At 38.2% G+C, this 13,554-nt stretch overlaps 2 protein-coding genes across 2 annotated transcripts; both read right to left on the bottom strand.

Moving 5' to 3' along the window:
• Window positions 1–319: 319 nt before the first annotated feature.
• Window positions 320–1,255, bottom strand: LOC106845713 (olfactory receptor 5H2-like). Its single transcript, XM_014864077.2, has one exon. It carries the CDS (start codon window positions 1,247–1,249, stop codon window positions 320–322), a length of 930 nt encoding a protein of 309 aa, XP_014719563.1. The 5' UTR covers window positions 1,250–1,255.
• Window positions 1,256–11,691: 10,436 nt separating this feature from the next.
• Window positions 11,692–12,639, bottom strand: LOC106845714 (olfactory receptor 5H2-like). The gene has a single exon (XM_044769356.1). It carries the CDS (start codon window positions 12,619–12,621, stop codon window positions 11,692–11,694), a length of 930 nt encoding a protein of 309 aa, XP_044625291.1. The 5' UTR covers window positions 12,622–12,639.
• Between the last annotated feature and the right edge of the window lie 915 nt (window positions 12,640–13,554).

Below are 13,554 nucleotides of genomic sequence, written 5' to 3'. Positions count from 1 at the left end.
AGTCCTGTTCAAAGGAACTGCACTATTTTAGCACTTAATCATTTTGTAAAGCTACATTGAAGAAGCTACAATCATTTCATTTATTTTCTGCTTCAATTATTCTAGTATGGCATGAGCGTTTGTTTAAAATTCTTTGTTTTCTATGAGGGACATATTCAAATATTAGGAATATATTAGGTACTCCCAACTTAAGTCATTAAAACACTTCGGGAATTATAACTCAAAAACTTTGCACACTAACCAACCAAACAAAGCTGCATCTAATCTGCACAATTCTGTGACTGTTTTAATAAGAAAAGTACAGATATTAGTATGAGATCTAAACATTTCTCTTTAACATTTTGACCAGTGAATCTATGACTTTCTTATTTCTCAGGCTGTAGATTATTGGATTTAACAAAGGAATGATGACAGTGTAAAATAGAGAGTCCATCATATCTTGGTCATCTGCTTGTGTTGATCCAGGGCGCACATACATGAAGAGAAGAGGGCCATAGTATAAAGAGACAGATAAGAGATGGGCTCCACAGGTGGAGAAGGCTTTCCTGATGCCTTGTACAGACTTCCTTTTTAAGATTGTAAAGAGAACAAGTGTATACGATACAAGAACTATCAGGATGGTGAACACCTGTATTGACCCAGAGGAGATAAAAACCATCAGAACATTAACCGAAGGGTCAGTACAGGAAATCTTAAACAATGGCATGATGTCACAATAAAAGTGATGTATTATGTAAGAATTACAGAAGGTTAATCTGAGTAAAAAAAGTACATGAAATGCAGAATGAATAAGGCCACACACAAATGATGAGACTAACAGTTGGATGCATAGTCTATTGGTCATAGTCATTTGATAAATTAAAGGGTTGCATATGGCCACATAGCGATCATATGCCATTGCTGCCAAAAGGAAACATTCTGTGCTTGCACTGAATGAAAAAGAAAAAAATTGCATCATGCATTCAGAGAGAGATATCCTCTTGCTCTTGATAAAGAAGTTGACCAGCATCTTTGGGGTCACTGTGGATGATATCCAAGCATCCGTGAAGGCTAAACTCCCAAGGAACAAGTACATGGGAGTGTGAAGGTGAGGCTCATTGCAGATGAGTGCAGTCAGTCCAAGGTTTCCCACAATGGTGATGAGATATATCACCAAGAACACCATAAACAGGGGGATTTGCCACTCCTGTTGATGTGTAAGTCCTGTGAGAACAAACTTTGTCAGCAGTGTTGCATTTTTAGTGTCCATGTCTTCGCTGGCTGGCCCCTGAAATGAAATGCAGTAAATGTAAAAGACCATTCACTAATAGTGTATAAAAATAAAATTGGAGGAAAGTGGTTGAAATAAAATCATTCACTAATTAGAATGTCCTTAATTTTATTTACTACTACTGTAATATATGGAAACTAATTTGGGGAGTTGGTGTAATGGAAATTCAGTATTTCCATTGTAAAAATGTGAAGGAATTAACAGATTTATTAAAAAAAAGGAAAGACATTCTAAACATGAGCTAAATTTATGTGGATACGTGAGTGTGTTAGGGAAATTCTGTGTCTTGGACATAGATGAGGGTAGAGGAAAATGAAGTCTAAATTATTAGGAAATGAATTGAATGCTGTGTGAAGGATCTTGAACTTTATTCCTAAGGTAATAGGAAAGCACTGAAAACCTTAAGACAAGGAGTGGCATGGTAATATATTCTTTAAATTAAATATTTGGTAGTGTAGAAAATACTCTACAGGGAATGGAAACTAGAGTCAGGGATACTAATTAGGAAGCTGTTACTCTTGTCCTGGTTCCCAAGCCAGATTACACATCAGAATTGTCTGGAGGACCTTTTGTACAAAATGTAGATGGTCAGCTATTACTATAGAAATCGACTTAGTGGGACAAGAATAAAGTCTAATAATCTGCATTTCCAAATTGCCCTCCCTTATTCAAAGGCATGTGAACTTCTTAATCCATGTGTGCTTTGATACTGGGAGTCATGAAGAGGATAAAGAGATAGATCAAAATAAATCAGAAAGTAGAGTCACTAGAACTTGGTATCATATTCAATGTGAAATGGATGATCACTGAAGGTAGAGGAGACCCTTGGTGACCGGTAGGTGGTCATCAAAAATTGAGTTTGAGGATTTAGAGGCATTAGCCAGTTTGTGGAGAAAGCATCCTATTAACATCCAGATGTGATAGCTTAGTAGTATGAGGCTACTAGTGCTTAACAGAAGCCATGACTTAGTAGTCATTTTGGTAGCTGAGGGCATACTTCAGGAGCAGTGACAGCAGCTCCTATCAAGCTAATGTAGGGATTTAATTTTGGCTGTTAACTGACTGTATTGCTTCCTTCTGTTCCTGCTCATTTTTTAGCTCATTCCTCCAATCTCCCCGGAATTTCTGTTAGTCAATTACCATTCAACTAACTGATTTTGTGTTGCAACCAAGTGCCTTAGCTCCAATCAAAGATACATATGAGAGAGACCAGTAAAGGATACTGAAAAGAAGGACCAGAGGAGCAGGAAGGGGGCTGGGCAGCTGAGTGTTTTGGACTTGGAGACAGAAACGATGCTCAAGGATATAGTGAAGTACAGTGCCGATTGCCAAAATTAATGCTTTGGTAAAACAAGTAATGAGCAGAGATCATTGAGGGTGGGAAAGAACAGATTTTTAGTGTCTTTAGTGAAAGCAGTTTCCATTTTATGATGGAGTTGAGGCCAGAGAACAATGAGAAGTGAATGGGAAACATGGTAGATGACATGAGGAGAATGTATTTCAGTTCTCCCAGAAATGTCGAGAATTGTTGGCATTTGTCCACTGCCTGTAGACATAATTAATTTTTCTTCCTGTAGAACATTTTAAGAAAAGTTTTCGAAAGAGAAGGGAGGAGAGGAAAGCATCAAGAAAAGAAAAGGGACAGGAAAAGTGGAATGGGAAATTTAGGTGGGTGAAAAAAGAAAAAAAGGAAGAGAAATGGGAAAAAAGTAACAGAGAAATGGATAGATCCGTGTGGGAAAGACAAGCCAGTGAAGACAGTGGAAGTATCTGAGAAAGGCTGAGGGAAGGAAGGGGAGGCTCAGAGTTTGGGGGTGAATATTTGTCTTAACCATACTTTCATTAAGTTGTCAACTCTGGGAATCCTTTCTTTTTCTTTTAGTCAAAATTCCAAGTTTATTTTACTATAGACTTTATGTATGAAAGAGATTTTCATTTTAACTTTTACCTTAGAAACTTTGTACTGTTCATAAATATACTTGTACCACCTGAAAGTTCTTTCCATAATTAAACGTTGTATTATCTGTATTATTACTGTCATTAGAACTGTCTTTCTCTAGAAATCCAGCTAGTTTTACTTTACAGCACTTTCTTCTCCACCAGTGTTTGTAGTAAAATAAAACTGAACCAAAGACTGGAACCTAACTCAGGCAATATAAATACCAAATGTGAATAATTGTAGTTGTTAACGGTATTTGTATTAGAATGTGCTTTCATCCATGTAATCCCAAATCAGTAAATAATCAAAAATTCTCAAATTCAATATATGGGTGGATACTTATTAAGTCCTAAATCTGGAAAGAGCAATGGAGGGAAATTTTCTGTATATTTCCTGCTTTATATGTATTTAAAATACTCAATGAAATTATTGTTGGAAGTGGGTGAATGGATAGAGGAGTTAATATGTAAGTGACTTACCCCGAAAGTTTAACTAGAGAATGTGATTAAGTAAAAAGAATGGATCATTTAATCAGAATAAGAATTTCTTGCATAGGAAACATATGACCTGATACTTAAATCCAATTTCAATTGTCCAACATTGTAGTTCTTGAAAATGTATCTTAGGAAGTCATTATAGTTGTGTTATAAGTACAATATATCCTTCAGGGGAACAATTTAGTCTTATAGATATTTTGCTTCTCCAGATTTAGTTACAAAAATAAGTTATACAGATAATCTGTTAACTATTTTATATTTTTCACCTGACTTTTCTTGCATCTTGGAAATAAATTTAATTTTATTGTAAATTATAGGGTATTTTGACATTTTGCATAAAGAATACTGAATGCTACAGAATTCATTTCTCTCTTACCCATATCTTGTAAGAAATTGTGGAGCTCCTTTCAAAGAGTTAGACTTCCTAAAGCAGAAAAGTATACAATAGCACAGGAATGACAATAAGATAGGTAGCAACTCTTCACACTGATTCATTTTGGAGATTTCATTTCTCGGCTCAGGAAAATATGGTTTATATTAATTTGCTTTGAATATGAGTAAACCAATTGTACAACTGTGTGCTTTTGCCAGAAGAGGAAGGAGTAAAAAAACTACAATACCCTTGCTAGTGCCCAAGGATTCCCTTTAGGATAAAATTAAGCTGTTCTTCTGGGCATTGTGACTAGAACATGCACGAGAAGTCCAGGTTGTCCCACAGGGCCTTACTGACTCTGAAATCATAAACCTCAAGTCACTGTAGACAGTGCTAGTTTTAACAATTGAAAGTGCACTTTATGCCACTATTTTCCACCGCAGATGACACTTCTGACGTGTTTATGCCAACCCCAGTTTATCTATAAATTTTGATTCTCTGAGTGCTTTCATTAGTATGGTCTTGTCTGAGCTAATCATACATGATTTTAATGAGGCCAGAGTTCTAGATTCCCAATGCTAAGAAAGTTGTCCTCCTCATGCAAACTGCAGCTCACATTCAGACATGGACCTAACTCCCCCCTTTACACTGCAATCTGATGAGAACATCTTACTAGGCAAAGCTCAAGAAGGATCAAAGGAAAAATGAGCAAAGGAGCACAGTGGGAGGGGGCCTAGATCAGGGCATCCTAAACTTTCATGCCTTGAATCTCCAGGAGATCTTTAGAAAATGCAGATTCTGTTTCAGAGGCTTGGGTGGGGCCAGAGCGTCTTCATTTTTAACAAAGTGATGCCTGTGGACACATGCCATCCACAGGGCCTTCTTCATTGAAGGGCCTAGGTTATCAGAGCTAGATCCCTGGAAGAGCTCAACCTGGGAAATGTAGCTACAATGCCAAGAGAGGAGCAGGAGGAGCCAGATGGGGCCAGGGACGCCAGCCTGGGTGGGATCACATGGGGTCTGGAGGCCAGGTAGGGTCTTTGTTCTTGACTCAAATTAAAGGAAAACTCTTGAGAGATTATGCACATGCTGTTAAGGTGTTCATATTTGCCTTTAAGCATTAACAGAGAGTTGACAGGGAATGCTAATTCAGAAAATATTGATTTTATATGTATGAAAATAGTGTAATATGGAAATAGTGATATTTGATTTGGTGGATGAAAACTAGAAATCTGCTTGGAACTTGTATGGCAGCTAGGGGGGAAGCAAAGGGTATATTTTTGGTAGACTCATTAAACAATTTTATTGTGTCCTTAGAATTTTGCTAGTGAAAGTCAAAAAAGAGGAGGAGAAAAACAACATAGATAAAAGAGAAGTCACTGTGAAACCTCAGCAGATGAGTGGAGTAAGTGGTATTATGTCCAGAAGTAGCTTCATTGTAACCAAACAACTTAAATTTACTGCCTCCTTCAAATTTGGGTCATTATCTCCAAACTCATTTTGTTTCCTATCTGTGAGTCCAGAGGTCGGCATTGCTGCTTCCCGTATGAGCAGTCTTTTCAATTTTAGTCATTTTAATAGATGGGTCATGATGTCTCATTGTCATCGTCATTTGCACTTCAAAATGATTAATTGTAATAAGCAAATTTTTGTATCTTTATTTGACATCTATATATCTTATTTAGTGAGGTTTCTGTTCAAATCTATTCCCCATTTTTTAATTGTTATGTAATTTCTTATTAATGAGTTTTGAGGATTCTCCATATATCCTGGATACAAGGCTTTCATCAGATATATGATTTGCAAATATTTTCAGAAAGATCTTGATCTTCCTTCCATCCCACAAGATATCACACTCATCCATTATACTGCGTGGACCTAGTGAGCAAGAAACAGCAACTACCAAAGAGGTATTAGTAGACATTTGCATACCAGAATATGTGAAATAAATCGAGGAAAATTCAGGGCCCATTGATCTCGGTGAAATTTCTAGAGGTTCAGTTGTGTGAGTCATGTGGAGATATCCCTTCTAAGGTAAAGGACAAGTTGTTGCATCTGGACCCTCCTTCAACCAAAAAAGAGGCACAAAACCTTGTGACTCCTGTGGTTTTTGGAAGCAGCATCATCCTCATTTGGGTGTACTACTCCAGCTCATTTAACGAGCTGCAGAAAACCTGCTAGTTTTGAATGCGGCCCAAAACAGGAGGATTTGCAAATGCATAGGCTGCTGAGCAAGCTGCTCTGCCCCTTGGGCCATATGATCTAGCAGAAACAAGGAGGCTTGAAGTAGTAGTGGCTGATAGGGATGCTGTTTGGAGCTTTTGGCAGATATCCATAGGTAATGATAGTGCAGACACTTGGGTTCACTGCAAGCCCTGCCTTCCAGTGCCAATAACTGCTCTACATTTGAGAAACAGCTGTTGGCCTGCTACTGGACCATAGTAAAGACTGAATGCTTAACCACAGCCACCAATTTCCCATTGGACCAGAGGTGCCTTTCATGAATCGGGTGTTATCTGACCTACCAATCCCTGAAGTTGAGAGTGCATAGCCTCACCATCGTCAAATGGAAGTGGTATATATATGATCTACCCTGAGCAGGCCCTGAGGCACCAGCAAGTTACATGAAGAAGTGGCCCAAATGCCCATGGTCCCCATGTTTGCTCCACTGGCTTCTCTATCCCAGCCTGCACTTATGGCCTTGTGAAGAGTTGTCTATAATCAGTATACAGAGGAAGAGAGGACTCCAGCTTGGTTTACCAATGGTTCTGCAAGTTATGGAGAGACCATGTGAAAGTAGATAACTACAGCACTACTACCACACTCTGGGACATCCCTGAAGGACAGTGGTGAAGGAAATCCTCACACTGGGCAGAACTTAGAGCCGTGCACATGATTGTTCACTTGCCTAAAAAAATATATGACCAGATTTGTGATTATATACTGATTCTTGGGCTTTGGACAATAAATTAGCAGGAAGGTCTGGGACTTTGAAGCAATAATACTGGAAATTTGATGACAAGGAAATTTTTAGGATAGGTATGTGGATAGATCCCTCTAAACGGGCAAAAAATGTGAAGATATTTGTTTCCCACGTGTATGCTCACCACGTGACCTCAGCAGTGGAGGATTTTAACAATCAAGTGGATAGGATGACCCAAATATGAAATCACGTCAACCTCTTTCTCCAGCCACCCCTGACATCGCCAAATGGGCTCATGAAGAAAGGAGCTATGCAGGCAGGAATGGAGGTCATGCCTGGGTTCAGCAACCTAGACTTTCACTCTCATTGTCCAACTTGGCTAAGACCTTTGCTGAATGCCTTATCTACCAGCAACAGAGACCAACACTGACTCAGTACGGCACCAATCATCAGGGTTCTCAGCCAGCTACCTGGTGGCAGTTTGATTACATTGGACAGACTCCAGTGTAATGGAAGGAACAGTGTTTGTTCTTACTAGAATGGACGCTTATTCTGGATATTGATTTGCAATCCTGCATGCAATACTCCTGCCAAAACTCTATCCATGTTCTTACAGAATTCTTTGTCCACTGTCATGGTACACCACACAGCATTGCTTCCAATCAAGGAACTTGCTTCATAGCAAATTAAGTGCATCAATGGCTCCATGATTATAAAGTTCACTTGTCTTACCATTTTTCCCATGATACTGATACAGGTAGTTTGATGGAACGATGGAACAGTCTTCTGAAACTCAGTCACAGCACCACCTAGATGGCATTACCATGCAGGGCAAGGCAAGGTTCTCCAGTAGGCTGTATATTTTCTAACTCTGTGTCCAATACCTAGTATTGAATCACCACGTAAAGAAGAAAGTTACTGTGCTGGCTGATGTGACTGATCCTGACTCTCAGGGAGAACTTGGATTACTCCTACACAATGGAGATAAGAACAAGTATGTCTGAAATTCAGATCACTTCGGATGTCTCAGTAATACCATTCCTTGTCATTAAGATGAATGGAAACCTCAACAAACCAATCTAGGAAAGATTTCTAATGGCCTAGACACTTTCAGGAATGAAAGTAAAGAAAAATGACCAGGTAAACAAAACATAACAACTTCGGTACTTGCTGAAGGCAAAGGGAATATGGAATTGATGGCTGAAGGAGATAGATATAAATACAAGTTACAACCATATGCCCAGTCACAGAAATGAGGGCTGTAATTGTCATGATTATGTTGCTCCTCGGTTTGAAAGGGTAGGTTTCGTTTGTGTGCGTGTACATATGTACACGTGTTTGTATATATGTATATTTATATGTATACATAATGCATAGCAAATATTTTTTTTCCTTTCTACTCTTATTCTCTTATCATGTAACATAAAATGTATTGATTTTATATTATAGTAATTAAGTATTGCTAATTTGACATCATAGTATTTAATTTTCCAGATATCAAGGAGAAGAGTAAACATCACTCAAGTGTTCTGGCTTCTGCTCTGTCAAAGGAGTCAGTGTATTTTCTGTTGTATACAGTATAGTTGTATCATGTTAGATGGAATTACAACCTCTTTATTGTCTTATTTTGAGTTTAAGTATGGTTTAAGGAATTCTGTGTAGGTTCCACATTGATAACTGGTTGACTTGTGATGGTTCATTTTGTCTGTCAACCTGACTCGACTATGGATTGTCCAGATATCTGTTAATCATTACTTCTGGTTGTGTTTTGAGGGTGTTCTGGAAAATATTAGTATTAAATTAGTAGACTTAGTAAAGTAGTTGGTCCTCCCTAAGGCTGGTGAGCATCATTTAATCCGTTGAAGGCCTGAATGGATCAAAAAGGCAGAGGAGGTTGAATTTGCTCTCTGCCTGACTGGTTGATCTGTGACATTGATCTTCTCCTGCCTTGGGCTCTTGTGGTTCTTAGGCCTTCAGAATTGATGGACTGTATACTATCAGCTCTCCTATTCTCAGGCCTTAGGACTACCCCATGGTCTTTCCTGGGTCTCTACTGTGAAGACAGTAGATCATAGGATTACTCATTATCCATAATCATGTGAGTCAATAACTTATAATAAATGTCTTTTGATATAGATAAGATGTAGACAAAGATTGATATAGATTTAACTATACATTTGTATTTATATATATCATACTGGTTCTGTACTCTAGACAGCCTTGACTCATACAAACACTAGCCGTGTATTTGGTGAACTTCATTCTTCATCTTGAAAAACAGAGGGAAGTATCATGATGCAACTGTTAGCTATTGACCTCAGATAAGTCTAACTTAGAAGGTACCTTCTCAGAAGACCTATCATCATATTATGACAGCATGAGTGTTATCTTGTATATGAAACTTCTTTGAGAACGATGGTCCAAAAGTTGATGTGCCTTGACATTCAAATTTTCTAATGAACAGATGTTCCTCTCATTCACTTTATTGACATAAGGCAATGGGACTTAATTGGCTATCATCACTATCAATCATGAAATAATTCAATCAAATAATTATTCACTTTAGGTGTATAATACTTGTGATTGTCATGAAATAAACTTAAGAAGATGAGCTGGCAGGGAGCAGCCATCTCAGGCACAATAATCTGGCAGGGCTCATTGCAAGACTAAAGAAGAGTGATGCACTCTTACTGAAAAAGATAAAAAGTGTACTAAGACTTCTAAGTTGTAATCTAAAAAAGTCTGTTGCCAAAAATAGGTATTACACAAGGCTGTTTATGTCTTAAAAGTTTCAGCTGAAGGAGCATTCCTGTCCTCTCCGAGGTAATCTAGAAATGCATCATGAAAGCTGTAATATTTGAGATAGACCTTGAAGAAAGCATAGCATTTCAACTGTAAAACAAGATAGGATATTTGGGGGGGGGGGGGGTGCATTTTGAGAAGAGACCTATATTAACAAAAGCATGTACCTGAGAGGGGGGTGTGTCCAGAAGGCTTCCAGTAACTCATTGGGTATAACACAGGGTCCATTAGGAGAATTATAGAGGAAGAGACTTCAGAGTTTATCCAAGTTTTTATTGGAAAGGACTTAAAAATAATGCCAGGTGGCAAATGCAGAGTGAGGTATGTGAGGAATATGATTTAATCAGAGTTCTCTTTATGAAGAATAATCTGGCAGCAGTGTTTGGGAAGTAAGAGAGTGTCTGCAAGATGTAGGACATAAGTTACTAAAGTTTTGCAGTTCACGGAAGCTATTAGTTCTCAGGTGAGGACCTGAGTAGTATCAGCAGGAATGTGTGTGGAAACAGTGATGATGGAGAAGGGCAAGAGTGGACCTGAAGGTGGTCACTCATTATATTAAGAGTATGGAGTGAGATGAAAACTAACGAATAAGGACTTTTGAGGCACAAAACACCCAAATTCTTGCTCATTTTCATATCTTCCCCAGAAAGCCACTGTGCACTATGACATCATATCCTCTTAACATTATTTAATTTTTTTTTGAGTAAGATTAGCCCTGAGCTAACTACTGCCAATCTTCCTCTTTTTGCTGAGGAAGACTGACTCTGAGCTAACATCCATGCCCATCTTCCTCTATTTTATATGTGGGACGCCTACAACAGCGTGGCTTTTGCCAAGCAGTGCCATGTCCGCACCTGGAATCCAAACCAGCGAAGCCCAGGCCACTGAGAAGCAGAACGTGCGAACTTAACCGCTGCGCCACTGGGCCGGCCTCAACATTATTTGAACTTTAGTAGCATGCACTCGAAGCCTCTCATTGTCAATAACACATTCACATACCCTTTATAATTTACTAATTTCTTTATCTTTTAGTTTCCTTTTTTTTAAATTCTGGCAATATTGAGATCATTTCCTTCCTGTCCTACCACTTCTTTTTCCTCCTCTGCCCATCCCTATTAAATTCTGCAATCTTATCTCTTAGCTCTGAATTATGAATCATTTCTGATTATCCTACAAAATATAAACAGCTGGAAAGTAAATTTCAAGGCATCATAGACACTGTAAGACAACTCCTCCTTCTTATTACTCATGGAGACAGAGTGGGCTAAGAGCATCCTCTTACAGTTTGGCGCAAACTTCACTATCTTAACTCTCTTCACATTTTTTTCTTCAGAGGTTTTCCCATTTCTTTGTATTTCATTCTGTGATCTGTGAGTTGAATCCACACAGGTGAAATTCACCATTTGCCAAATAAAGTATAATGAAAGACCTTTGATGGCTAGCAGGATTCCTGGGATTTCTCCCTGTTCACTCACAAACAAAACTACCTCCACTGTTGAGTTAATGTGATATGAGTCTCCAGACTGCCCAACTGTATTAATATCAAAGATGTTGTAATCGAGCCCTGTAAAGGAACTACATTATTTTAGTGATTAATGCATTCATGAAGCCACATTGGAAACATGCATGCATATAAAATATTTAATTTTTTTCCTCTTTAATTATTTTAGTATGACATGAACACCTGATTAAAATTTTTTCAATGTTTTTGAATATCATATACACATAAATAAAGATTTTTTTAGGTACTAACAACTTAAATCATTAAAAAACTAGGGCAATTATAACTGCAAAATCTTTGCACACTAACCAACCAAACAAAGCTGCATCTCATCTGCAAATTGTGTGACCATTTTAATAAAAAGCAAACAGATATTAGTATGAGATCTAACCATTTCTCTTTAGCATTTTTGCCAGTGAATCTATGACTTTCTTGTTTCTCAGGCTGTAGATAATTGGATTTAACAAAGGAATGAAGACATTGTAAAATAGAGAGTCCGCCATATCTTGGTCATCTGCTTGTGCAGATCCAGGGCGCAGATACATGAAGAGAAGAGGGCCATAGTATAAAGAGACAGAGAAGAGATGGGCTCCACAGGTGGAGAAGGCTTTCCTGATGCCTTGTGCAGACTTCCTTTTTAAGATTGTAAAGAGAACAAGTGTATAAGAGACAAGAACAGTCAGAATGGTGAACACTTGTATTGATCCAGAGAAAATAAATACCATCAGAACATTAATTGAAGAGTCAGTACAGGAAATTCTACATAATGGCATAATATCACAGTAAAAGTGATGTATTATGTTATATTTACAGAAGGTTAATCTAAATAAAAAACCTATATGGATAAAGGCATGAAGAAAGCCACCTAAAAATGATAAAACTAAAAGCCTGAGGCATAGTCTACTGGTCATAATCACCGGATAAAGCAATGGTTTGCATATGGCCACAAAGCGATCATATGCCATTGTTGCCAAGAGAAAACATTCTGTGGTTACACTGACTGCAAAGGAAAAAAATTGTATCCTGCATTCAGAGAGAGAGATTATCTTATGCATGGCAAAGAAGTTGACCAGCATCTTGGGGGTCACTGTGGATGATATCCAAGCGTCCACAAAAGCCAAACTCCCAAGGAAGAAGTACATAGGGATGTGAAGTTGAGGGTCATTCCATATGAGAACAATCAGAACAAGGTTCCCCACGATGGTGATGAAATATACAAGCAAGAACACCAGGAACAGGGGGATGTGCCACTCTGGTTGATATGTAAGTCCTGTGAGAATAAACTCTGTCAGCAACGTTGCGTTTTCCCTTTCCATGTCCTCACTAGGTGTTGCCTGAAATGAAATGGAGTAAATGAAAAAAATCTATCACTGAAGATTTATAATCTGAAAATACAAGGAGGAGAGTTGAAATAAGATTATACACATCAGAATTTCCCCTTAATTTTGTTTATTAGCTCTACAATAGATGAACCTATTTTGGGGGAATTGAACAAATGGAAAGAATTCAATAATTTCAGTTCAAGAAATGTTCAGCAATGAACATAGTTAGAAAAAAGAAATACCTTCTAAGTATTATGAAATTTGGGGGGATATCATGGATTGTGACAGGGAAATTCTGTGTGTAGAACATGGATGTCAGGTCAAGGGAAAAGCAGTTTAAAAGGCCCAGGTAATGAAGTGAATACAATGGCATATGAAGGTCCTGGAATTTATTCCTCTGCCAATAAACAAGTACTGAAAACTTGAGAGATGTGGACTGCTGTAAGGTATTTTTTTAAATAAATACATGGCAGTGTAGAAAGTAGGCTGCTGGTGGGGAAACTGGACTCAGGGATACTAGTCAGGAAGCCAATAGTGTCGCCCCATGGTTCCCAAGCTGGACTACATATCAGAGTGTCCGAGAAATTTTTTGTGCAAAATATAGATTGTGAGGTATCACTGCAGAAAATGATTCAGTGGATCGAGAATGGGGTCTAATATCTGAATTTACAAACGTTCTCCAAGTGATTCAAACGCATGTCAACCACCTCGTCAATGAGTGATATGACATTGGGAATGATGAGGAGGAATGAGACAGAGATGCAAGGAATTCAGAATGTAGAATCATTGGCCCTTGGTGACATATTAGATGGGAAGTGGGTTGTCAGTGAAGGTGAGAACATTCACTTGGTCACCAGTAGATGGTCTTCAACAATTGAGATTGAGAACTCAGATGCAGTGGCCAGTTTGTGGAGAAAGTGTCCTCTG

This window comes from Equus asinus, chromosome 5 (assembly GCF_041296235.1).
Source record: "Equus asinus isolate D_3611 breed Donkey chromosome 5, EquAss-T2T_v2, whole genome shotgun sequence".
NCBI classification, from domain to species: Eukaryota; Metazoa; Chordata; class Mammalia; order Perissodactyla; family Equidae; genus Equus; species Equus asinus.
This window is presented reverse-complemented; position numbering and strand designations above follow the sequence as displayed.